This window comes from Callithrix jacchus, chromosome 7 (genome assembly GCF_049354715.1).
Source record: "Callithrix jacchus isolate 240 chromosome 7, calJac240_pri, whole genome shotgun sequence".
In the NCBI taxonomy this organism is placed as follows: domain Eukaryota; kingdom Metazoa; phylum Chordata; class Mammalia; order Primates; family Cebidae; genus Callithrix; species Callithrix jacchus.
The window spans coordinates 148,245,479-148,271,997 of NC_133508.1; the positions used below are offsets into that span (position 1 = coordinate 148,245,479).

The window sequence follows — 26,519 nt, forward strand, 5'->3', positions numbered from 1 at the left end:
TGATTTGATGTCATCGCAGGCCCTCCCTCTACCCACAGTCACTCAGAGGTAGATTTTTTTTCACCGCAGGCTCAAAAGGAAGGAGGGAGTAAACTAAGTGGAAAGTCCTTTTGGTGACTATGCTCAGGGCAGGGGGATGGGGCTCCAGAACTCTTGTACACGTATCTTCAAAGTTCCTCAGGGAACTTCTCATGACATGCTTATTTTATAGAAAAATACAAAACTGGGTGGGTGAGGAGAGAGGCATTTTCTGGGCCACAAACAGCAATTTTCAGTAAGCTCAGCCCATTCACGTGGCCTTTTGTATATTGACTAAAGATTCTGGTTACTAATTTGGGGTTTCAGACCCAATTTTAATAGCATTTTTACACCTGATTAACAGCTTCCTGCAAAAGATGTTTGCTTGTAATTTTAATGGAATTTTTTTTGGTTACATTTTGGAAATGTTAAGGCTGAGACTCCTAGAAAATTACTGTGATAATTCAGCTTTCTCTTCCCATTTCGTCCCTCTACCCTCCACATAAAACAAGTCAATGGAAAATTTCCTTTCATCTCCCACACCAATCTTCCAGATTTTAAACCAGAATGTATTTTGGGGGAAGGGTGTGTCTTTGTTTTATCTGGAAAATCTGCACATGTTTATGTGTGTTCCTTTTTAAAAAGCAAGAGGTTTCTCAGAGTCTTAAGATCAACTCTATAATACTTTTTGATTAACGAGCTTGCAGGACAGCTTAGTGGTTTGGGAGGGTGCCCTGTAAGTGTAACCATGTAAAGATCATGATGCTGGTGCCAGGGATCAAATAAACATTCATCAGAAGGAGAAAACCCAAAGAGAGAAGGTGAATGCTTTTCAGAGAACTGTTTGTAATTACAAATACACTCTAGAAAACTTTTTTTTTTTTTTTTGAAATGGAGTCTCACTCTGTTGCCCAGGCTGGAGTGTAGTGGCAAAATCTTGGCTCACTGCAACCTCTTGCCTCCCCAGTTCAAGTGATACTTTTGCCTTAGTCTCCTGAGTAGCTAAGACTACAGGTACATGCCACCAGCCCCGGCTAATTTTTGTATTTTAGTAGAGAAGGGTTTTCACCGTGTTGCCCAGGCTGGTCTCAAACTTCTGAGCTCAGTCAATCCGCCTGCCTTGGCCTTCTAAAGTGCTAGGATTGCAGACATTGAGTCATCGCCTGAAAACATTTTTTAGTAAGCAACTTAAGATGGTTTTTCTTTTTTTCTTTCTTTCTTTTTTTTTTTTTTTTGGTGACATGCTTGTTGCTCTTTTAAAGCAGGGCTATCTATAATTTTTTTGAGACAGGATATTGCTCTGTTGCCCAGGCTGGAGTGCAGTGGCATAATCATGGCTCACTGCAGCCTTGACCTCCTCAGCTCAAGCAAGCCTTCTACCTCAGCCTCCTGAGTAGCTGGGACTACAGGCATGTATCACCATGCTCAGCTAATTAAAAAAATTTTTTTGTGTGTAGAGATAGGGGTTTTATCTGTTGCCCAGGCTGTTCATGATCTCCTGGGCTCAAGCAATCCCATCTCAACTTCCCAAAGTGTTGGGATTACAGGCATAAACCACAGTAATAGGCCAGCTGTCTATAATTCTAATAACAGGATGAAATGAGGCTAGGCTTTATATATATTTTTCTCACACACACAGGAATATATATATATACACACATATAGGAATATGTACACATATAAGAATATATATACATATATGATTAGGAATATATATGTGTCTATATGTATATTCATATTCATCTTTGTCTTACAGTAGGCTTTCTGTTAATAGAGAACTCTGATGCTAATCCCTGGAGTCAGATTTGAAATGCAACAGAACAGGAAGTCATTCATAGAGGCCAGGAGGGTAACAAACTAATCAGAGATGAACTCCTTCAAACATGTTTCACAGAGGCACATTAACAGAAATGCATGCTTGGTGATAATCTCAATTTTACCATTTTTTCAGACCATGGACTCTGGGCAAGTTACTCTCTTTGAGTCTGTTTCTCTCTGTCTCTCTTTTTTTTTGAGACGGAGTTTTGCTCTTTGTTCCCCAGGCTGGAGTGTGATCTCGGCTCACTGCAACCTTTGTCTCCTGTTCAAGTGAATTCTCCTGTCTCAGCCTCCTGAGTAGCTGGGATTACAGGTGCCCACCACCAGACCCACCTAATTTTTGTATTTTTAGTAAAGACAGAGTTTCACCATGTTGGCCGGGCTGGTCTCGAACCCTTGACCTCAGGTGATCCGCTCACCTCAGCCTCCCAAAGTACTGGGATTACAGATGTGAACCACGGTACCCAGCCGAGTCTGTTTCTAAAACTCTAAAATGTAGCTAATATTTTGCAAGATTGTTGTGATGATTAACAACATGTAGTGTAAGATGACTGTACATTGGAACTACTATTGGTACTTGATTAATGAAAAATAATTTTTGTTTATCAGATGGGGCCTAATAGCAAGAACAAAGAATTCTTAAGCCACCTTTGGGATATAAGTTAACATTTTGGCGTCTGTACCCAATTGACTTAATAAAGCTTATAGGGTCTTTAAACATAAACAATTCCTTCAGCTTCTAACCTTTTAACTCTTGGCTCTAAAGCTAATCAGCAAGAATGCAGTGTGATTTTGCAGTCACCCCTATTACCCTCATTCTACTGTCAAAGATAGCCAGCCGATGAATAATTTTTAACACTCATGGATTTAGACTTTAATAAGCATTACCAACTAGAATTAAGATATTTTATTTTTAGTTGTATCTCTCCTTGCCCTCCTTCAATCCTTGTGCAGAAAAGAGTTAACATTGCTGGCCTGAGATTCCTATTCATTGAAAGGCCTGTGGCCAGGTGCTCACTCCTGTAATCCCAGCACTTTGGGAGACCGAGGCAGGTGAATGACTAGGTCAGGAGTTCATGAGCAGCCTGGCTAGCATGGTGAAACCCTGTCTCTACTAAAAAGACAAAAAAATTAGCTGGGCATGGTGGCGCATGTCTGTAGTCCCAGCTACTCGAGTGGCTGAGACAAGAGAATTACTTGAATTCAGTAGGCAGAGATTAACCGGGCCTGGGCGCACATGCCTGTAATCCTAGCTACTCAGGAGGCTAAAGCAGAACTGCTTGAACCCGGGAGGCGGAGGTTGCAGTGACCTGAGATCGCACCACCACATTCCAGCCTGGGTGACAGAGTGAGACTCCGTCTCAAAAAAAAAAAAAAAAAAGAGGTCTGCTTACATGGTTGGCCTCTGGCTGACAACTGTGTGAACTTAGATTTTAGGAGGGTTACTACCATTCCCTAAATGATAATAGTGAATCATTGTGTCTAAACTGTGTAAACAATACAATTTTTTTTCTTTTGAGATGGAGTCTCACTCTATCACCCAGGCTAGAGTGCAGTGGCGCTTCTCAGCTCACTGCAACTTCCACCTCCTGGGTTCAAGCAATTCTACTTCAGCTTCTCAAGTAGCTAGGATTACAGGCGTGCACCACCACACCCGGCTAATTTTTATATTTTTAGTAGAGACAGGGTTTCACCATGTTGGCCTGGCTGGTCTTGAATTCCTGACCTTGTGATCTGCCTGCCTTGGCCTTCCAAAGTGCTCGGATTACAGGCGTGAGCCACTGCCCGGCCAACAATACAATTTTTATGCTGAACATTTGCTTTCTTTTCAGGAGCCTGGAATTTTGATATGTGCTAGGCAGAGAGTACTTAGGTGACCAGCCCCCTTGGGCACTGAGTCTCTACTGAGCTTCCTGAGTTGGCAACGTTTCACACATGTTGTCATAACTCATTGCTGGAGGAATTAACTGCATCCTGTGTAACTTCACTGATAGAAGAATTCTTGCGAGCTTCTGCCTGGTTTCTTCTGGACTTTACCCCATCCTCCTTTTGCCTTTGTTGAGTCAGCTTTGTATCCTTTCACCCGTTCACTTTAATAAACCACGTGAGTACAACAACTAAATGCTTAGTCCTGGTAAGTCACCCGAGTGAATTATCAAACCTGATCAGCAAGCAGGACACTCAAGAGAGTTGATGGTGTAGTTCCAGTTGAGTCCAGAGGCCTGAAAACCAGAAGTGCTGATGGTGTAAGTTTTAGTCTGAGTCAGAGGGCCTGAGAACCAGGAGAACCATTTGTGTAAGTTCCATTCTGAGTCTGAGTCCAAAGTCAGGAGAAGACTGATGTCTCGACTCCAAGACAGTCAGGCAGTGAGAAATGCTTTCTTAGCCTTTTACTCTATTTAGGCCTTTAACGGATTGCATGAGTCCCATCCACATTGAGGAGGGCAGTCTTCTTCACTCAGTCTACTGATTTAACTACTGATCTCATCCAGAAACACCTTCATAGATGCACCCAAAAATGTTTAGCCAAATACCCGAGCATCCCATAGCCCAGCCAAGTTGACACATAAAATTAACTATTATAGAGGTGTCCTGGGACTCCCCCATACAAACATACTTCAGTTTTGGCTCTGTACAGACTAGAAAATCAGCCTTCTCCAACCTCAAGCTCTTTCCAGCATTTCTTATGTTTCATTGATAAATTGGGTACATTATATCCTACCTCAAAAGGTGCTGTGAAAAATAAATGAGAATGTATGTTCATTTATTTCATTCAATAAACAGTAGCTTCCTACGTGCCAGACCCTGTGCCAGACAGAGGGGGTATGTGGTAGACACAGGGTGGCATGAGATGTGGCCCAAGGGGTAAGCAGGGGCTAAGTCATGCAGGGGTTGGGAGGTCATGGTTATAACTTTCTTAATTAAATTTTTTGAGACAAGATCTCGCTTGGTCACAGCCCAGACTGGTGTGCAATGGCATAATCTCAGCTCACCGCAACCTCCGCCTCCCGGGTTCAAGTGATTCTTGTGCTTCATCCTCCTGAGCAGCTGGGATTATGTGTGCCACTTGGGGTTTTCACTATGTTGGCCAGGCTGGTATCGAACCCCTGACCTCAAATGATCCACCCATCTCAGCCTCCCAGAGTGCTAGGATTACAGGCGTGGGCCACTGCGCCTGGCCATAACTTTTTAATTCTAAATGCTGTTCGTGGTGGCTCACACTTAGAATCCCAGCACTTTGAGAGGCCGAGGTGGGTGGATGACTTGAGGCCAGGAGTTTGAAACCAACCTGGCCAACATGGCAAAACCCTGTCTTTATGCAAAAATTAGCTAGTTGTTGTGGTGCATGCCTGTAATCTCAGCTACTTGGGAGGCTGAGGCATGAGAAGCGCTTGAACCTGGCTTCAGTGAGGTTGCAGTGAGCCAAGATGGTGCCACTATGCCCCAGCCTGAGTGACAGAGTGAGACTCTGTTTCAAATAAATAAATAAAAATGCAGTGAGAAGCTCCTTAGGAGAGGTTTAGCATTGTGTCTTGTAAACAGCAAGCACTCAATACATGCTTGCTGTTAAGGATTACCACCAAGATGCCCTGTCAATATCTAAAATCAAACCCAGTCATCTTTTCCCTGTTATCTTTTGAATTCACTGCTTTTTTCCTAAGGCACCCAGTTCTATCACTTAGACTAGAAAATTCAATCACCTTTAATTCTTCTTTCTCTTTTATTCTTTCTAACAATTTGCTTTTTTTTTTTTGTCTCTCACATTTGATCCCGAATTAATAATCTTGTGGAGCCTATTTCTTCTCTAAAATGGGGATAATACCTTGTAAGAGTGAGGATATAATGAGGTAAATGAATGTAAATTGATTAGCATGTGGCAAAAGCTCACTAAAGATTGGCTGTTATTACTTTGGGCTAGGGACTGAAGATACATAGCTGAACAAAAGGAAGCTCACCCTGAAAAAAATGAGCTGTTTCTACAAATTAATTTTTTTCTTTGAGATGGGGTCTCTTTTGACCAGGCTGGAGTGCAGTGGTACAATCTGGGCTCACTACAACCTCTGCCTTTTGGGCTCAGGTGATTTTCCTGCTTCAGCCTCCCACGGTAGCTGGGATTGTAGGTGCTCACCAGCACACCTGGCTAATTTTTATATTTTTAATAGAGACAGGGTTTCACCATCTTGACCAGGCTGGTCTTTAACTCCTGACCTCAAGTGATGCACCCACCTTGGCCTCCCAAAGTGCTGGGATTACAGGCATGAGCCACCGTGCCTGGCCACTACAAATTAATCTTAAAGCTCCACCTTTACTCTCACCTGCTCCAAAATCCAATCTGCTAACAGGAAAAAGCCTAGGTTTCTTAAAAAGCAGATATTCAGGTTCCCTGAGTTAGCTGCTCTATCTTTCAGACTAAACAAAGGAATTTGCTATTACACCTCCTACCTCACAGACTAAACAAACTAAAGCATTTGCTATCACATATTCCTTTTGGTTTATCCATCTTTACCACTGCCATTTCCTCTTCCTGGAAACCCCATATTCCTTTACTGCAAGCATCCATTCATTCTATCTTCGAAGGCCCAGTTCATACTACAAAACTCTTCTGTGGGGCCAGGCATGGTTGCCTTTGCGAGGCCAAGGCAGGAGGATTGCTTGAGGTCAGGAGTTTAAGACAGCCTGGGCAACATGGCAAAACCCCGTCTCTACTAAAAATACAAAATTAGGCAGACGTGGTGGTGTGTGCCTGTAGTAGCCCCAGCTACTCTTGCACCTGGTAAAGTAGAGGTTGCCGTGAGTCAAGATCGCATCACTGCACGCCAAACTGGGTGACAGAGCAAGACCCTGTCTCAAAAACAGAAAAATAAAGAAAACCTCTTGTACTAGTTATATACTCATCTATTCAGAAATTATTCAGTGCCTACTCTGTACTAGGAACTGTTCTAGGTGCTAAAGATACATATGTAAATAAGACAAAGGGGCTGGGTGTGGTGACTCGGGCCTAGAATCCCAGCACAGGGGAGGCCGAGGCAGGTGAATCGCTTGAGGCCAAGAGTTTGAGACCAGCCTGGCCTAACATGGTGAAAGACCATCTCTACCAAAAATACAAAAATTAGCAGGGTGTGGTGGCGTGCGCCTGTAAACCCAGCTACTTGGGAGACTGAGGCATGAGAATTGTTTGAACCTGGGAGGCGGAGGCGGAGGCGGAAGTTGCGGTGAGCCGAGATCGCCCCACTGCACTCCAGCCTGGCAACAGAGTGAGACTGTCTCAAAAAAAAAAAAAGTGCAACGTGAGATGGGAAAGTTCTTTAACGTTTATATATTAGACTACATTATAAGGAGTCTCTTGCTCTATGGCCATTATCTGCTTATTAGCATAAACTAAACATATACCCGTGTATATATATTCTGTAAATCAGCTGTGTCTTAAATCAGCTACCTTGACTTGCTCCAGCATGTCTGAACTGGGCAAGCTCCAAACCCTGGTGCATGCCATTTCTTATTTGGAAACCCTCCTGACCTTCTCCTGACTAGCTTCCTCTTCTTCCTTGTCTTCTTTCCCCCTCATCTATTGAGAAAATTTGCAAGTTTTTAGCCAAGCAGGTCCAGCATAGAATGAGAGGTCCTGTTCTGGCCAATGGAAACTGGACACAGCAGTAGGGCAATTTCGTCAGGTTATGAAAGTTATGTCTCCCTTGTTCAGGTGCTCTTGTGGCGAGACTGCCGGTGAGGTGGCCCCTTTCTGCAGGAATTAAACTAGCCTTGCCGAGTGATTCATTGTCTCTGTGTGGATTTTTCCCGACATTATAAACCCATTTCCAACATACAAGCTCAAGGGCTGGAGCTGTCTTACTAAAAATCTTTGCTGTTCTCACATAGCACTTTATATTTGTAGATGCTTACTATTTTTGGATAAGTAATATCCTGGAGATTTTTATGCTGTCAAATGTTAAATTGCTAGAGCAAAGGAACTACATTCAAGTTCAACAAATCGGTCTTTTATGCCTGCTTGTGCTCAGTTCTGTTGTTGAGAACTATAAAAGGCTGGGGTGAAAATAATGTTGACTTACACTTTTTTTTCTGATACAGTGGCTTGCTCTGTTACCCAGGCTGGGGTACAGTGGCACATCACCAGCCTCAACCTCCTGGGCTCAAGTGATCCTCCTGCCTCAGCCTCCCGAGTAGCTGGGACTACAGGCCCATGCCACCATGCCTGGTTAATTTAAAAAGACCTTTTTTTGAAGAGATGGGGTCACATTGTTGCCCAGGCTGGTCTTGGCTTAAGCCATGCTTCTGCCTTGACCTCCCAAAGTGTTGGGATTACAGGCATGAGCCACTGTACCCAGCCAGACCTATAATTTCAAATGGTAAACTTTTTTTTTTTCTAGCCAACGTGGTCTTGGGTGTTAAGAGTACAGATTCTGAGTTGGAGTCCTGAGTCCAAATGATGACTCTGGTAATTTCATAGCCTTAGTTGTGAGTACCTACTGTATAGGGTTGTTAATGAGAATTAAATGATCCTTAAACAACATGGGTCTACTTACACATGAATTTTCTTTCACTTCTGCCACCCCGAGACAGTGAGACAAATCCTCCTTTTCAGCCTACTCAATGAGATGACAAATATAAAAACCTTTACTATGATCCACTTCTACTTAAATATATTTTCTCTTCTGTATAGTTTTAATATTCTTTCCTTGAGCTTACTTTACTGTAAGAATATAGAATAATACATAAAACATAGAAAATTAGTGTTAATTGATGTGTAAGACTTCCGGTCAACAGTAGGCTATTGGGGAGTCAAAAGTTATATGTGGATTTCTGACTGCACACAGTGGGATCCGTGGACATGCCTGTGGGAATATAGGTATTTCAGGGAGCTTCTTAAACAAAAGCAAGTAGTTTAGAACAAAGACCTTTTTTAAAAATTTATATATATTTTTAAAATTACATATATATACAATTTATATATATGTATATATATATATAAAACCTCTTAACATTTGGTTAAGAGGTTAAAGAATCTAGAAAAGATCAGTTTTTCTCCAAACGGATTTATTGAATATAGCAAAATTCTATATACAAAGTGACCTGGACCTGCTGTTTCAAGTTATGATCCTTTCTTACTGATATCTTGATAGTCGGTCCATAGAGTGTTAAAAAGCAATTTACTCTTAAATAAATAGAAAAGTGCCCAATGCACATGAAATGAATGGCCTAACTACTGGAGCTTTAGTAGTTAACATAGGTAGGGTCGAGTTCTTATGACAGGCTGCTGAAGAACAGATATAAGACGTCAAGAGGCCATTTTGTGCACTGCCACTGTGATGCCATCGTGTTTCTGGATCATAATGTTCCTGAAATGCAAGGAAGAAAATATTCAGTAAAACATTACAAGTGGGACTTCACTGTAAGATGAAAGATGTTGTTTGGTTTAGGATACACTGTTTCTATGTATAACAGCAATATTTAAACACTACAAAACATTTGGGAAATACATAAACATATAAACATGAAATGAATCCTTAATCCTACTACACACAGACAACCACTGTTAGTATTTCCCTGGTTGTTTTTTTTAGGCAATGTCTTGTGGTGTTTCCCAGGCTGGCCTCAAACTCCTAGGCTCAAGCAGTCCTCCTGCTTCAGCCACCTCAGTAGCTGGAACTACAAAAAAAAAAAAAAAAAAAAGCTTTCCTGGTCCTTGTTTTATTTGTATGTATATGATACAGTCATGTGCTGCGTAACAATGTTTCAGTCAACAGTGGACCCTATATATGATGGTGGTCCCACAGATTAAAATGGAACTGAAAAATTCCTATTGCCTAGTGACCTTTTAGCCATTGTAGTGTCACACAGCACAGCACATTACTTACGTCTGTGGTAATGCTGGTGTGAACACACAGCGCTGCCAGTCATAAAAAGTATGGCACATGCAATGATGTACAGTGCCTAACACTTGATATTGATAATAAATGACTATGTTTTGGTTATGTATTTACTATACTATACTTTTTATCATTATTTTAGAGGATACTTATTAAAAAAGGTTAAGTGTAAAACAGTCTCAGATAGGTCCTTGGGGAGGTATTCCAGAAGGCGTCATCATGATAGGAGATGACAACTCCATGCATATTACTGCCCGAAAGAACTTCCAGTGGAGAAGATGTGGGGTAGAAGACAGTGACACAGATGATCCTGACCCTGTGCAGGCCTAGGCTAATGTGTGTTTCTGTCTTGGTTTTCCACAAAAAAGTCTTAAAAAAAAGAAATTTAAAGAATAATTTTTATACAGCTGTACAATTTTAGGTGTTATAATAAGGGTCAAAAAGTTTCACTGACTCACTCAGAGCAGCTTCCCGTCTTGCAAGCTCCATTCATGGTAAGTGCCCTACTGAGGTATACCTTTTAAAAAATTTCTCTAAAAGAAATTTAAAAGAAATATTTTTACTGTAACTTTTCTCTGTTTAGACACACAAATACCACTGTGTTATAACTACCTACATTATTTAGATCACAAATTTTGTAGCCTAAGAATAATGGAGCCTAGGTGTGTAACAGGGTATGCCACCTAGGTTTGTTTAAGTACACTCTGTGATGTTCATACAACAAAATTGCCTGACATATTTCTCAGAATGTATCCACGTTGTTAAGCAATGCATGACTGTCTATTTTTTCTTTTTACACAATGGTGATACTAGCAGTTGTATATTTTTATTTTTTTTCACATATTATTCTGAGGACCATCACTTGGAATATCTTTAGTAATTTTATTAATTTACAAGTAATTTTTGGCCAGGCGCAGTGACTCACTCCTGTAATCCCAGCACTTTGGGAGGCTGAGGCAGGCAAATCACCGAAGCCCGGGAGTTTGAGACCAGCCTGGGCAACATGGTGAAACCTAATCTCTACAAAAAATATAAAAGTTAGCTGGATGTGGCAGTGCATGCCTGTAGTTTCAGCTACTTGGGAGGCTGAGTTGGGTAAATCGCTTGACCCTGGGAGCTGAGGTCACAGTAACCCATGATTACACCACTGTACTCCAATCCAGCTTGGGTGACAGAGTAACACCCTGCCTCAGGATTAAAAAAAAAAAAGTAATTTTTATTCTCTGATTAGTTTTCCTTTGTGCTACTTATTACTTTTTGTTGTTGTTGTTAAACTAATAGTTTGTGACTTATTCCTCATTTAAATGGCACTGTGGCCTGAAAGCATGTTAGCTTTAGGGATCAACTTATCCTTTCCTGTGGTCCAAAAGATTAAGAACTTTTCCCAAAGTAGTTTGAATAAGGAATCACTGATGAACACAGGGCTGGCCACTGCCAATTTTACCAGGAATTTTTCTGAACCAAAAGTAAAGGATCTGCTGAAATCTACTCACCCATTATCTGATTCTAGGCACACCACAGGAATATCAGTGGGGTCAGAGGTTAGCTTAGCTGCTTGCTGGGCTAGGACAGATATCACTCCAGCATGCTCATCTGACAGGGTCCCACGGCCTAGAAAACAGGGATGATGTATGTCACCTGATTGCTCATAGAGTATTTCTGCTAGAATAAGCTAGCTGGCTGTTTTAAAATGTCGACAGAATTGTCTTTTTATTAATGTTTGTATTAGTCTATATATATTATAGTAACTAAATCTTGGGTACAAAAATACCTATAAATTCTAGGTACAAAAATTAGTTACTAAGTGTACTCTATATTTCTGTATATAAAGGCAACACAAGCTTAAATGTACCTGAAACCAAATCAGGTAACAGACATGCCACTATGGCAGCAGAGCATATGGATGTACTATTACTATACAAAACATTCTGACCAGATCTGATGCCGGCATTTGGGCCTTGAAGGTTTCTTGAAGGAACTCATTTAGTTTTAGGTTTCTATACCTGAATTTCAATCTTTCCATTAGTGAGCCTGGCAAACGCTTCCAAAAATTTACGCTTTTTCTCCCAAATGAGTTATCTGTATGTTAAACACAGATTACTTCTTTCAGTTACCCTGCCAGCAAAAATTCAGAGCTTCAAAAATTCCTGCATTAGGAGCAGCAAGTCTTGGGTTTACTAGTTCTGTCACTAATTAACTGAATGCTTTAGTTTTACCTTTCCAGGCTTATTTCCTCATCTGTAACTACTACCATTTATTAAGCATTATGTCTCAGTTCTGTGCTAAGCATTTTATACATATTATATAACCTTAAAATATCATTATTAGGCTGGGCACAGTGGCTCATGCCTGTAATCCCAGAACTTTGGGAGGTTGAGGTGGGTGGATCACTTGATGTCAGGAGTTCAAGACCAGCCTGGCCAACATGGTGAAACCCCATCTCTACTAAAAATACAAAAATTAGTCAGGCATGGTGGTGGGCCCCTATAATTCCAGATACTCAGGAGGCTGAGGCAGGAGAATAGCTTGAACCTGGGAAGTGGAGGTTGCAGTGAGCCGAGACTGTGTCACTGCACTCCAGCCTGGGCAACAGAGCAAGACTCCATCTCTGTAAAAAAAAAAAAAATCACGAGTAAGAGGCCTCAGGGCCAAAAACCCTAGCTTACCCACTTATTTAACCTCCGTGTCTAAGTTTCTCTTTTTAATTTTTTTTTTTTTTGAGACAGAATCTTGCTCTTGTTGCCAGTCTGGAGTACAACAGCACGATCTTGGCTCACTGCAACCTCTGCCTCCCAGGTTCAAGCGATTCTCCTGCCTCAGTCTCCTGAGTAGCTGGGATTACTGGCACCTGCCACAACGAGCCTAATTTTTTTTTTGTATTTTTAGTAGAGATGGGTTTTCACCATGTTGGCCAGGCTAGCCTGGAACTCCTGACTTCAGGTGATCCACTTGTCCCCACCCCCACCTCCCAAAAGTGCTGGGATTACAGGTATGAGCCATGGCATCTGGCCTTTTTAAATTTAAAAAACAATAAAATAGAGATGGGGGAGGTCTCACTGTGTTGCACAGGCTGGTCTTGAACTCCTGGGCTCAAGTGATCTGCCCACCATGGCCTCCCGACCTCCCAAAGTGCTGGGATTACAGGTATGAGCCACAGCATCTGGCCTTTAAAAATTTTAAAAACATATATATAAAATAGAGATGGGGGGTGGTTTCACTGTGTTGCACAGGCTGGTCTTGAACTCCTGGGCTCAGTGATCTGCCTGCCTTGGCCTCCCAAACTGCTGGGATTACAGATGTGAGCCACTGCGCCTGGCCCCTCCACTTCTTTTTCTACCTCACAGGGTTGTTTTAAGGAATAAAAGAGTTAGTATATGTAAAGGACTTACAATGGTGCTTGGTATATAACAAAAGCTCAATAAATGTAATTCTAATGATTACCATTATTAAATAACAACCTAGTGAAGAAAATGAAGCCCTAAAAGGTAGTTTTTGGTCCACGTTCATACTGCCAGCAAATCAAAAAGTAAGGGACTGAGCCCAGGTATGTCCAACACTGAAACCCCATTTTACTGCCTATTCACTTCTTGTTTAGTGTAGTTGAGCTTAAAAATAGGACACCATCCACTCTGCGGGGTTGCTGTGAAAATTAAAGGCAGTGTATTTAGAACCTAGCAGTCTCAGCATATGGCATACATTCAATAAATGGTTAACAGCTGTCATTCTCTCAAGTCCTTTCTAGACTTCATTTAACATGATTCAAATACCATTTTTAGTAAAGACAACTACTTAGTGCTATAGAACAGCAGGGAACATCCTCCTTCATAAATACCAACTGAAACTTTCAATTTTCTGATACTGTTATTTGGAGATAATCTCTACTCTCAGAAACTCAGAAAGAACCGGCAAGGTAACAGAACATAAAAGCTAGAAAACAAAACCACGCTAGGCTCCAAGTCAACAGCAGATGCTACGGAATTCATCACACGGCATGAGAGATACTTACAACCCAGATTAAGTCCTTGTGAATCTGTGCACAGGACTCCAACAATGGAGGGATTCTTCATTCTAATTTCAGGAACACAGAGAGTTGAAGCAGATAATGGGAGAAAAAGGATTTGAGCATACACGTGCTCTATGTACCAGACATTAAGTGCTTTAAATCAATGTTTCTCAATCTTTTTTCATTATCACACTCTAAGAAAAAAATTATTCTAATTAATTAATTTAAATAAACCAGTTTTTTCTCTCATGAGAGAGAAAAAACTGCTAAGTACTGTTGAGTTTTGGAGGGCCACAAACACTGCAATATCTAGGATGTTTTCACTCTTGTTAAAAATGCATGCTTTAGTACTAACTCATTTAAAACTGTTGAAAACCTCTTAAATCGCCTCCTGGAGGGTAAATGGAAGCTGAGGGACATCGTTGGGAGGCCAGGTGTCTCTGTACCCTTTATACTTTTCCAGTTTCGAATTTTACATAAATACTGCTTGTTCGAAAAATTTAAAGGATGACTTTGATCTACGTAAGTACCAAGTAACTGACAGGATACACACAGGAGATAAATGTTTGTTTACACTGCAGGGCTTGACTGTGCACAACTGGCACAACCTTCCCCAAAGTTAACCCCTTTCCTAAACCTCCCGCAGAACAACCCTGACCGTAAAGACGATTTCAACAACGAGATAAGCAGTTTTGGCCGTAGCCTGAGCCCAGGAGACTCGCTCAAGAGGGGATGTGCGGTGCCCGGCAGAATTTTAATTCCGGGTCACCAGTCCCGCCCTGCGGCCCTCGGGTAGGGCTCAGCTCCCTCATCCCTTGTCCTGGGGGTAGCGCGACGTCCCCGAGACGCCCTGGCAGGCACTCGCAGCTCGCGCCTTTTGTCCCGCTCAAGTTCCTCCGCCGCGACTTCAGGACGGGCCGAAGAGGCGCGCACTACTCACGTGTCTTCCAAGTGCTGCTCCAAGGTCGCCTCCATCCCACCCACCGTCCACCCCGGCCCAGAACCCAGCGGCACGCCGCGTCCGACTCCACCACAGGCCTCAGTCACTTGACGCGAGCGGGGCGTGGACCGGAACGGCGCCTCCAAAGGGACAAAATTGATCACGGCGCAACGTCCGCGTTTTTTACTGGAAAACATCACTGCGCTTCCGCCGCACAGAGCCTGGCGAAGGTGACAGTCGGTGACCCGCGCGTGGCTCCCCAGCGGAATGATTTCCCTCTCAGGAGCGAGGTCTGTAGCCGAGCTTCAGTGCCTCAGTTCCTGGCCTGGCATTTTGTGTCAGTGTTTTTTAACCTCTGGACTCTGATTCAACCGACTCTGAGACCTAGGGGCCAGACGTTCTGTTTTACAGTAACCCAGGGGTCAGACAGGGCCTGATCTAGCCTGTGGGGCAGGTACGAAGGGGACCTCTGGGAGCGGGTCCATAGGCTTGTAGGGGGAAAGACTCAGAGGACTAAAGGACTAGAGGGAGCGAGGTTCAACCCCCAGCTGTGTTGGCAAAGTGTTGGGATTTTAGCGAAGACACTGGTGCTTATTATGGTGAGGGGACTCAGGTCAGTTTAGGGAAAGAGAGTGGCATCTGAGTCCTAACTTGTAAGGAAGACTAGGTAGGACTACTTAAAAATTACTTTAAAAAATTAATTATAGGCCGGGCGCTGTGGCTCACGCCTGTAATCCCAACTCTTAGGGAGGCAGAGGCGGGAGGCTAGCTTGAGCCCAGGAGTTCGAGATCTGCCTGGGCAATATAGCGAGACCCCGTTCTCCACAAAAAGGAAAAAAACAAAAAGACAAAAATAATTAATTATAAAAGTGATAAAAATAGAAAACACTTATGGTCCCACTGTCCAAAGATGACTTTTAATCCCTTTGAGAGTATCCTTTCAGATAGTGGTCTTTGCAAATGGACACTTTTAATGTTTTTTTGTTTGCCTTTTTAAAATAACTTTTTTGGGGACAGGATCTTGCTCTGTCACACAGGCCAGAGTGCACTGGCATGATTATAGCTCATTGCAACCCTGACGTCCAGAGTTCAAGCTATCCTCCCCTCTTAGCCTCTTGACTGGCTAGGGCCACAGCCTTGAGCCACCATGGCTGGCTAATTTTTACATTTTTTTGTAGAGATGGGGGTCTTGCTGTGTTATCCAGGCTGGTCTCAAACTCCTTGCCTCAAAAGATCCTCCCACTGCAGCTTCCCAAAATGTGATTACAGGCTGACTCACCATATCCATGTTTTTTTTTTCTTTTGTAAGCAAAATTGACATATATATTGGAGGTACAATTCTGTATCTGGCCTTCTTCACAGAGTTTAGAATAAATGTCTTTCCATGTCAAGTTTTCACTTACGTCCTTCGTAATAGTTGCAGAATATTCCATTTATAGCTGTATCCTAATTGTGGATTAAGGCTGGAGTGCAGTGGCGTTATCATGGCTTAGTGCAGCGATGCTGTCATGGATTAGTGCAGCCTCAACCTTCTAGGTTCAAGGACTCATCCCACCTCAGCCTCGCCTCCCAAGAATCTAGGACTACGGGCACACACCACTACACCTAGATAATTTAAAAAAAAAAATTGTGCAGATGGGGTCTCTGTGTAGCCCTGACCCTCCCGCCTTGGCCTCCCAAAGGGCTGAGATTGCAGGTGAGCCACTGTACTTGGACATTTTTTTTTTTTTTGAGACAGAGTTTCACTCTTGTTGTCCAGGCTGGAGTGCAATGGTGTGCTCTCAGCTCACTGCAACCTCTGCCTCCCAGGTTCAAGTGATCCTCCTGCCTCAGCCTCCCAAGTAGCTGGGATTATAGGTGCCTGCCACCATGCTCGGCTAACTTTTGTATTTTTAGTAGAGACAGTGTTCACTATGTTGGCCAGGCTGGTTTCGAACTTCTGACCTCAGGTGATCCACCCACCTGAACCTCCCAAAGTGCTGGGATCACAGGCATGAGCCAATGCACCTGGCTTGGACGTTTCTCTTTTTTTTGCTTTTGTTTGTTTTAGCTATTACAGTGTTGGTTGAATATCCTCATAGCTAACTATTTGTGTACTTTTAAGATGTCCTTATAAGTTACTAGAAATGGAATGACCGGGTCAAAGGACATGGTCTTTTTTTTTGAGATGGAGTTTCACTTGGTCGCCCAGGCTGGAGTGCAGTGGCGCGATCTTGACTCACTGCAACCTCCACCTCCCAGGTTCAAGCAATTCTCTGTCTCAGCCTCCCAAGCAGCTGGGATTACAGGCATGCGCCACCACACCTGGCTAATTTTTGTATTTTTAGTAGGGACGCGGTTTCACTATCTTGGTCAGGCTGGTCTTGGACATGGTCTTTTTTAAGACTTTTGATACATACTTACAAATTGCCTCCTGAAAAAGTGGTGCTAATTTACATTCAAATTGGTAATCCTCGCCCTCTCTGTGGGTGATTCCTTGGACTGTTTCTACCATCTCTCACCTCCAACATTTACTCACAATCTACCTTCCCATCTGGGGCCCAGCTCCAAAGTTACCCTGGACTGGCATTCAGAATTTCTTTCTATTCTACAGCTGTCATAGTGAAGCCTGCAACTTCCTTAAAATTCCAGATTGTTTATTTCTTTATTTTTTTTTTTGAGATGGAGTTTTGCTCTATCGCCCAGGCTGGAGTACAGTGTCGTGATCTCAGCTCACAGCAACCTCTGCCTCCCAGTTCAAGTGATTCTCCTGCCCCAGCCTCCCGAAGTAGCTGGGATTACAGGCACGCACCACCACAGTCCGCTAATTTTTTGTAGTTTTAGTAGAGATGGCATTTCACCATGTTGGCCAGGCTGGTCTTGAACTCATGACCTCAAGTGATCCTCCCACCTCAGCCTCCTAAAGTGCTGGGATTATAGGCATGAGCCACTTTGCCCGGCCAAAATTCTAGTTTGAATGTTGTCATTCAGGGGTCTTGGACTACTGCTCAGAGAAATTATTCATGTTAAGTTAGGGGTAATACAATATAGGCTATATAAGTTTTAGAAAAAGCAGTTTAAAACTTAGAAGACAGTATTAGAAAATATAAGTATTGCCTGGTGCAGTGGCATGTGCCTGTAATCCCAGCTACTCAGGAGGCTGAGGCAGGAGGATCCCTTGAGCCCAGGAGTTCAAGTGCGGCCTGGGCAATGTAGTCTAGCAGCCACATTTTAAAAAGTAAAACAGGACTGGGTCCGGTGGGTTACACATGTAATCCTAGGGAGGATTTGGGAGGCCGAGGTGGGTGGATCACTTGAGACCGGCCTGGCCAACATGTCGAAACCCCATCTGTAATAAAAATACAAAAATTAGCCAGGCATGGTGGCACATACCTGTAGTCCCAGCCACTCGGGAGCCTGAGGGGGGAGGATTGCTCGAGCCTGGGAGGTAGAGCTTGCGGTTTGTTGAGCCACTGCAACAGAGTGAGACTCTCTCAAAAAAAAAAGTAAAACAGGTGAAGTTAATTTAATGACATTTATTCAAACAATATATTCAAAATATTATTATTCAACATGTGATCGATAAAATACTAATGAGATATTTTCTATTTTTTCTCCTGTACTGTCTTCAGAATCCAGGGTATATTTTTCAGTTAGCACATTTCAATTCAGACTAGCCACATTTCAAGTGCTCAGTAGCCATCTGTGGCTAGTGACCACAAAGCTCCAGGGTATCTCAGATTATCTTAAAGCTAGATCAGTGATTAAAGGATTCTCAGGCCAGGCATGGTGGTTTAAGCCTGTAATCCCAGCACTTTGGGAGGCCTAGCTGGGTGGATGGCTTGAGCCTAGGAGTTTGAGACCAGCCTAGCCAACATGGGGAGACCCTGCCTCTATAAAAAACACAAAAATTAGCTGGGCATGGTGATGAGCACCTGTGGTCTCAAGTATTTCGCCTGAGAGGGGAGGATCACTTGAACCCTGGAGGTCCAGGCTGCAGTGAGGTGAGATTTCGCCACTGTACTCCAGCCTGGGTGACAGAATGAGACACTGTCTCAAAAAAAAAAAAAAAAAAAAGGATTGTCGGAAAGGCTGGTGATTAATTTTTAAGCTATAAGGAAGACCTTTGAAGGGAAATCAAGTAGGAAGAGAATGACAGCTGGCTCACACATCCTTGCCACATGGGAGGTGAGAGAGCAGGTCACTCCTTACCACCTAGTCTTTGTCTGCCCTGCTGCTGTCTGGCCCCTGTGCAGGGAGGCAGTGGGAGAGGGACAGCATATATAAATTGGGCAAGTGCTAGGGGGCTGGGGTGATGGAAAAAGTGTTTGACCTTTAATTGTTTTCTGCTTTCTTTAGCGTGTAGGGTATTTAACAATTCTTTATTCTTAGTTTTGAGTGCCAGCAACCATTCCTGGGGTGACAGGAAAAGTTCTATGACATCCATATTACACCATTTGTTTCATTGTATTGTAATTTAATGTTTACTTTTGAGAAAGTTCATTCTTTTCTCTTTTTAATTCTTGCTTTTTTTTTTTTTTTTTTTTTTTTTGAGACAGGATCTTACTCTATCACCCAGGCTGGAGTGCAATGGCAGTCTTGGCTCACTGTAGCATCTGCCTCCTGAGCTTGTGATTCAGCCTCTCGAGTAGCTGGGAATACAACACCATGCCTGGCTAATTTTTTTCATATTTTTTGTAGAGATGGGGTTTCACCAGGTTACCCTGGTCTCGAACTTCTGGGCTCAAGCAATCTGCTTGCCTTGGCCTCACAAAATGCTGGGATTACAGGCATGAGCTGCAGCGCCCAGCCCTTATGTTTACTTTTCATAGACAGGAAGGGTGTCTTCATCTCTGATACCTAGTGCAACAGAGCATGATAAGAATTCAGTAACTATTTATGGAAGAGTCTTGATGATTGACGTCTTTTGAGAAAGGAACTCTATGGTTTCTTTTACTCTGAGGTAAAGAAATCTAGGTCCTGAACTCGTACCACTTTCTCCTCTTCTTCCTCCCCTCTTTCATAAATGAGCTCTTGGGAAATTAAAATGTCAGGAGGATCCAGCAGAGAATACCCAAGCCCACAGGTCCTGATGGGAAGTGGGGGATAAGTAGAGAGGGGAACACAGACCCTGCACACCATCTCACTGCTGCTGGCCCTAACTCCTCTTCTTGACCCATCAGAAACAGAATCCTCCTGAGAGTCTGTTTAAGAAGCACAGCTCTGATAGAAAGGCTCGCTTTCCTCTGGGTCTTATGCTATTAGACCTTTCTATAGCATAAAAATGATAAAATACAGCAAGAAAAAAAAAAAGTCACCTGAAATTCTAGTCCTAACCCTAATATGAATGTGAAGGAGCTGGGCTAGAATAGAATGGGGCAGAATTTGCATAAGATGGAAATGGGGACAGGCCTGTCACAAGGATCACAAAAGTCTTGCTGGCTAAAGCATCTCACTGCATTCATGCTGTAGCACAGGACCTGGATGTGGAACAGGTTGGGGACACAGCCCTGCCTTCTAATAGTGACCTCCATCTGAGAGCTGAGCCATAGATTCAAAGCCTAACTCCCCGTAGCGATGGTAGTAATATCAGCAGTTCATATACATGGAGTGACAATGGCGTGCCAGGCAATTCATAGAGCCTCTTGGTCCTCACAGCATTTTTGAAGTAGCTGACATCACTATCCCCCTTTTACAGTTAAAAAACAAAACAAAAAATCCAAAGCAAAAACTACAAAACCCTGAGGCTCTGAAGATACATATTTGCTCAAGATCACCATGCTTGTAAGTGGTGGAGCCTGTCCATTAACCATCCCATGACACTCCTTCAATTTCTATCACTTCATCAATGACACACCCCAAGAACTGTGAGGGGATTTAGCAGGTCCAATCTAGATGTCTTTTTCTACAGAGAAGAATTCCGAGGCTCAGAGAGGGGAAGGGGCCTAATTTGGACCTTTAACTTCTGATTCTTAACTTTCTGGTGTTCCAACTATATTGTACTACAAGAGGCTGTCTTAGAGCTTTTGTTAAACCAGCTTCAGAGACACTTACTGTTAGGGGTTGAATTATGTCTCCCCAAAATTCATATGTCAAAGTTCTAATGCCCAGTACCTCAAAATGTGACCATATGTGGAGACAGGACTTTTATAGAGGTAATCAAGTGAAAATGAGGTTATTAGGATAGGCCTTAGTCTACTATGGCTGCTGTCCTCATAAAAAGGGGGAATTTGGACACAGACGTACATAGAGGGAAGATGATGTGAAGAGACATAAAGAACAGATAGGCCTGGTGTGGTGGCTCACACCTGTAATCCCATCCCTTTGGGAGGCTGAGGAAGGTGGATCACCTGAGGTCAGGAGTTCGAGACCAGCCTGACCAACATGGAGAAACCTCATCTCTACTAAAAATACAAAATTAGCCAGGTGTAGTGGTACATGCCTGTAATCCCACCTACTCAGGAGGCTGAGGCAGGAGAATCACTTGAACCCAGGAGGCAGAGGTTATGGTGAGCCAAGAAGGTGCCATTGTACAAGAGTAAAACTATGTCACACACAAAGAAACCAGTCATCTATAGCCAAGGCCTGGAACAGATCCTTCCCTAACAGCCCTTGGAAGGAAGTAAACTTGCTGACACCTTGACTTTGATATTCTACCCTCCAGCACTGTGAGACAATAAATTCATGTTGGTTAAGCCACCCAATTTGTTATGGCGGCCCTAGGAAAACTTTGTGGATATATATGCTCACATTTTCATAAAGACTACAAGTCAAAAGTATCACAGACTTTTGGCAGCCCTTCATTAATAGAAGCACTGGTTGGGAGGCCAAAGGATAGAGCAAACAATCTTTCCAGCTTGCTCCCAAACTTGATCTTCGGCCGAGATATTTTTCTTTCACTGGACATTGGCCAACAGTGGCGTTGTGACTTATTACACTGTGACCTTCTGGAGTCTGTTTTTTTATCTCTGAGCTTGCCCTATAGAAGAAGCTTAATAAATGTGTTTAGAGGGGATGAGTGGGAAAATCAGCTCCCAGACGTTCCAATTCAAGCCTCTCCAAGCAGTGATGCGGCAGGGAAGCAGGGTATGTCAGGCCTGTCCGTGGATGGAAGTTGAAGTTGGACACTGTCTCCTACAGTTTAGAGCTGAGCCCACATTCTGGAAGACACAAGCAAAACACATTTTAGATGACTCAGGATGGGCTAGAGATGTTCCAGGACAGGAAACTATTTTCCTGATGCTTTATTCATTTTGCTACTGAGGATAAATGAGACGCAGACTTTCATATCCAAGTCTTCATTAGATGCCCAGTTAATGCAGCCATGACAAATGGGAATGAAGCCCTTATGAATAAAAAGAAGATCAACCCAGTATAAAAAATCATAGACCAGAGAAATAAAAATTTAGAGCAGCTGATAAAATATCCTATCCTTAATTAGACTGTCGGCATACACATCAAATCAGCCTTAATGCCAAGATTTGTTGGCCTTGGAATTGGGTAAATGAAATAAGTGCTTACAAATGAATGGAAAAGGAATTACCTGTATTAAAACGTATTTGGGATGCAGGCCTGTGCACTGAGGCTTTTAGTCACACTCAGGCTTGCAGCTTCTTTGCTCTGCATCCATTTCTATCCCGTATTCCCAAGTGGGTTTCAGAGACCCTCTTCGTGGGGTAACAATATGTACCATTGTCAACTCTCTCTGCCATTGTCCTGGAAAAATCTTTCTTGGACAGTGAAATATTTTTGTCTTCTGCCCACCCCAGCATGGAGAGCAGAGAACAAAGATTTCTTCCAGACTCCCACATTCTCCCCTGGAATCCAAGAGCTTGTGTACTGCCACAGCACCTTATTACCCACCTGTAAGCCACTGGACAAACCCTCTGATGCCTTGATAACTCAGTTTTTTCCCATTCTAAATGGGAAGATAAATTCACTGTAAACAGTATTTACCTTGCGGTGTTGTGAGAATTTCACGAGACAATGCAAGATAAATCTCCTAGCACAGTTCCTGGCACCATGGTTAGTTAGCACAGAACAAATGAAAGCTGTTGTCATTAGGATCTCAAGAAATGACAGCTGAGGCAAATTTGGATTAGAATGCATTCAGCATTCTTAGCTGTAAGCAACAGAAACTGACTGTGGCTTACAGAGTAGGAAAGGAAGTTTTTTTTTTTTTTTTGCCAATCGGTTTGAGCTTATAAGGTTGTTCAGGTTAGCCTTGAACTCATGACCTCGCCTTCGCAAGCGCCACGACCTCCGGTGGGAGCCACTTTGGACCCCCCCTTTTTTTTTTTTGAGACGGTTGTTGTTACCCAGACTGGCTGTTTTTGAGACTGGCTGTTGTTACCCAGACTGGAGTGCAATGGCGCGATCTCGGCTCACCGCAACCTCCGCCTCCTGGGTTCAAGCAATTCTCTTGCCTCAGCCTCCCGAGTAGCTGGGGCTACAGGCGCGCACCACCATGCCCGGCTAATTTTTGTATTTTTAGTAGAGACGGAGTTTCATTTTGTTGACCAGGATGGTCTCGATCTCTTGACCTCGTGATCCACCTGCCTCGGCCTCCCAAAGTGCTGGGATTATAGGCGTGAGCCACCGTGCCCAGCCTGAAAGGAAGTTATTAAATGACATTGGGTAGCTTGTGGAATTGGGAGGACTGCAGAGCTCATTTTAAGTTTCTAGTGACAGAGCTTCAAATCATACATGAGGAAAATGCCCCTGCTGCTTCTGCCCCTGGCATGACCACACACACATAACTGCCAGCAGTACCAGGGCCCCTCTGCAGGAGGAATGTAACCCTGTGATCACTGATCCCCCTGAAGCTAGACGCCTCTGCCGCTACCCTTCCCAGCAAAGTGCAATTTCCCCAGAGCCTCTGGATTGAAGTCTTGTGTAGATAAACTTGACTGACGAAGCCTGGATCATATACCTGGCTTTAGTTGTAAAGGAGGCTGGAGAGAAAATGCTCTGCTGTCTATGACTGTCTTGGAAGTGGCCTGCACATAGCAAAGCCATTCAAACGTGGTGAGCAGCGTGAAAGCGTTCTGTCTCCTTCAGAAGGATGCTTGCTTTGCATGAGGGAGAACTCTTGCTCCCAGAGTTTGAGACCAGCAGGGGCATTTTCTTCATGTGTGGTTTGAAGCTTTGTCACTAGAAGCTTAGACTGAGTAGGACACCTCTGAGTGTCCTACCTGAGTTCTCCCTTAGGCAAAGCAAGAATCCCTCTGGAGGGACTGACACCACAGCCTCTTCCATAATGCCTCCGAGCACATTTATTGGGCAGCATTTCACTCCTTGGCAAAGGGGAGGGGCGTGCATTCTACCTCCTGCATGAGCCTAGTCAATATGGAATTTGGGAGTGTTGATTGTTTTACTTCAGACCCCTAGAGATAAGGGTCATAATAAAGCATCTCAGAGTCTGCACATGTGCCAGCTTCATGTTCAGCCTCACTGTGGATCCACAGTTCCATTTATTTATGGATCCCTTATTCCTAGTTTGCCAAATTCTATGCTGGTAGCAATAATAATTCAGACAGGGATTCCTTATTCAAGGAGCTTGTGCTCTATATAGTTAATAAACTAGAGATAATAAAAAAAACCCGACTTGAATTTTGGGTAAGAGAAACTTTTCAGACCAATGATCATTACCAATCACAGCCTCCATGTGTGGCCCTGCCCAGAGCTTGGGGCCTGCACTACTGTTTCCAGGCACCAAGTTGTTTTTAATTTTTTTTTTTTAGAGATGGGGCCTCACTCTGTTGCCCAGGCTGGTCTTGAACTCCTGATTGCAAGCGATCCTCCTGCTTTGGCCTCCCAAACTGCTGGGATTACAGATATGAGCCACCACGGCTGGCTGACAGGCACCAAATTCTAGGATAGGATTTGAGTAGGGTAGGCATCTGTCTCTCCCTATTCCTTTCATGGACAGAGCTCTCCTGGGAGGAGGGAGAAAGAGATAGGGAGAGGAAGGAGGATGAATAGAGAAGCACCAAACCTCAGAGTCAAGGCCTTTTTAAAACTTCAGTGTCTTGTCTTTACCCTTTGTGGTGCCTAAAAGCATCTGGCTCATAGAAGGTGTTCAGTGAATGATGGTTTCATTAGTGAAGGAATTCCCTTTGGAAATCTCATAGGAAACTCCTCTCCAACCCTTCACCTGTGCCTTATTCCAGCTCCCAAGGAGGCAGCAGAAGCCAGGGCAATGAAGGCAGCAGACACTTTCTGATTGACTTGACTGCTCTGGATCCCACCTCTCTCCACGCCTCATTTTAATATCTGTAAGCTTGGTCAGTATCTCACTCAAGAACATTGCATTTACTCTGGTACTTAAAGATGAAAAATCGATGTTTACAAAGCAGATCCACTGTCAACCTAAATAACAAAGAGAGTGGCTGGGCATGATGGCTCATGCCTGTAATCCAAGCACTTAGGAGGCCAAGGCGGGCGGATCACCTGAGGTCGGGAGTTCAAGACCAGCCTGACCAACATGGTGAAACCCCGTCTTAAAAAAAAAAATAAAAAAAGAGTCTCTCTAAAAGAAAAAACGATTTATTTGAGAAAAGAGCATTGCAATAGGAATACGCATGCCTTAGTAATGTGTGTTTTCAGGGAGGTAAAGGAAGACAAAGGTTTTTAATGGAAAAAAATGAGGAGGGTTACATAATTGTTTTGAGATAATTATCCTTGGCTATAAAGATCAGTAACAAGGGTGATGCCAGCCCAAGGTTGGACAGGCAGTTGCTGGGCAAATGTCTTTGCAGAAGTCTTTCGTGTAAGGTTGTAACGGCCTTTGTGCGAGGCTGCGGCTTTTGCAGTCTTTCACAATAGCTTTTGTTACCAGGCATACAAGCATGAGAATGCTCTCGTTATGGCCTTCCCTGGCTCTGTTTGTCAGGGGTTTCATATTAGTGATTCCACTTTGATTCTGACAACGTTCACACATTCATACACATTATCTTATTTAATCTCACAGTCATTTCAGACTCTTTCTCCATTTTGAGAATGAAGTAACTGAGGTCTGAAGAGGTCAACTAATTGGTCAAGGTCATAGAACTTGAAAATGTTCATTGTCTTGGGTCTCTAACACTGGAGCTGACATTCTCCCAGGTAATGTTGACTGAGTCGGGCCAGGTCAGTTGGTTCCTCTGCAACTGTGTTTCCTCAACTAGTTTGAACAACACAGGCGTGTGAGCCAGTCCCATGAAGTGGCCAAGGGTTGCCTTCTCCCCATTTCCCCTCAGCAACAGGAGGATTTGTCCGGGTGCCTTCAGACACCACACAGTAAATCAATTGCCACATTAATTCTGACCATCAGTATTTTCCCCCAGGAGAAAGTCAGAGGCAAGCAGACTAGTGTCTCATTGATATTTTCAATTGCCAGAGGGGAAGTGAGGATGAATCGAATCCCATCTGTCAAGGTGGAGAAGGGCTGATTTGAAAGCAGCATAGATTACTTTAAGGAGATGACAGTTTATCACTCTCTGGACAAGGGAATATGAAATGAGGACTAACCTCCTTTATGAGTTGGTGAAAGTATTGATCAGCAAAGAATGTCTGGGGAAATGAGCAGCAAGTTCTCCGACCTATTTTCTACTTTTTATTTCCCTAAGACTATATATATATACACACACACATATATATATACACACACATATATATACATGCATATATATACACACATATATATACACATACACATCACACACACACACACACACACACACACACACACGTAAACAAGACAGAATTCACCTCCTGCCCTTCAAGAAAAATAGTTAACATTTTTTGAGGATTAACCATTGCCAGGCTCTGTATTCCATGTTTTATATTTACTATCCAGAAGCCTCAAATATTAAACGAGGTAGGTGTTATTATT

General features: G+C 43.2%; 2 protein-coding genes across 2 annotated transcripts in view; one reads left to right on the top strand and one right to left on the bottom strand.

Moving 5' to 3' along the window:
• Nucleotides 1-8,872: 8,872 nt before the first annotated feature.
• Nucleotides 8,873-14,987, bottom strand: LAMTOR5 (late endosomal/lysosomal adaptor, MAPK and MTOR activator 5). Its single transcript, XM_009001857.4, has 4 exons — nucleotides 14,666-14,987; nucleotides 13,729-13,790; nucleotides 11,216-11,333; nucleotides 8,873-9,191 (listed from the first exon to the last, which is right to left on the bottom strand). The coding sequence occupies exons 1-4, from the start codon at nucleotides 14,860-14,862 to the stop codon at nucleotides 9,131-9,133; spliced, it is 438 nt and encodes a 145-aa protein (XP_009000105.1). The 5' UTR covers nucleotides 14,863-14,987; the 3' UTR covers nucleotides 8,873-9,130.
• Nucleotides 14,833-26,519, top strand: part of PROK1 (prokineticin 1) — a 48,229-nt gene continuing 36,542 nt past the window's right edge. The window contains exon 1 of the mRNA XM_035252435.3: nucleotides 14,833-14,955. The gene's annotated coding sequence lies outside the window, so the exon portion shown is untranslated. The remainder of the gene's footprint in view (nucleotides 14,956-26,519) is intronic.

Bases quoted from the DNA above. Each gene is read 5' to 3' on its own strand.
- LAMTOR5 (XM_009001857.4), bottom strand. From the start codon at position 14,862: ATGTTTTCCAGTAAAAAACGCGGACGTTGCGCCGTGATCAATTTTGTC. The intron at 13,791-14,665 runs GTGAGTAGTGCG...TCCTGAAATTAG, and splicing joins GAGCAGCACTTGGAAGACAC to AATGAAGAATCCCTCCATTG. The intron at 9,192-11,215 runs GTGAGTAGATTT...CTTGCATTTCAG, and splicing joins TGCCTAGAATCAGATAATGG to GAACATTATGATCCAGAAAC.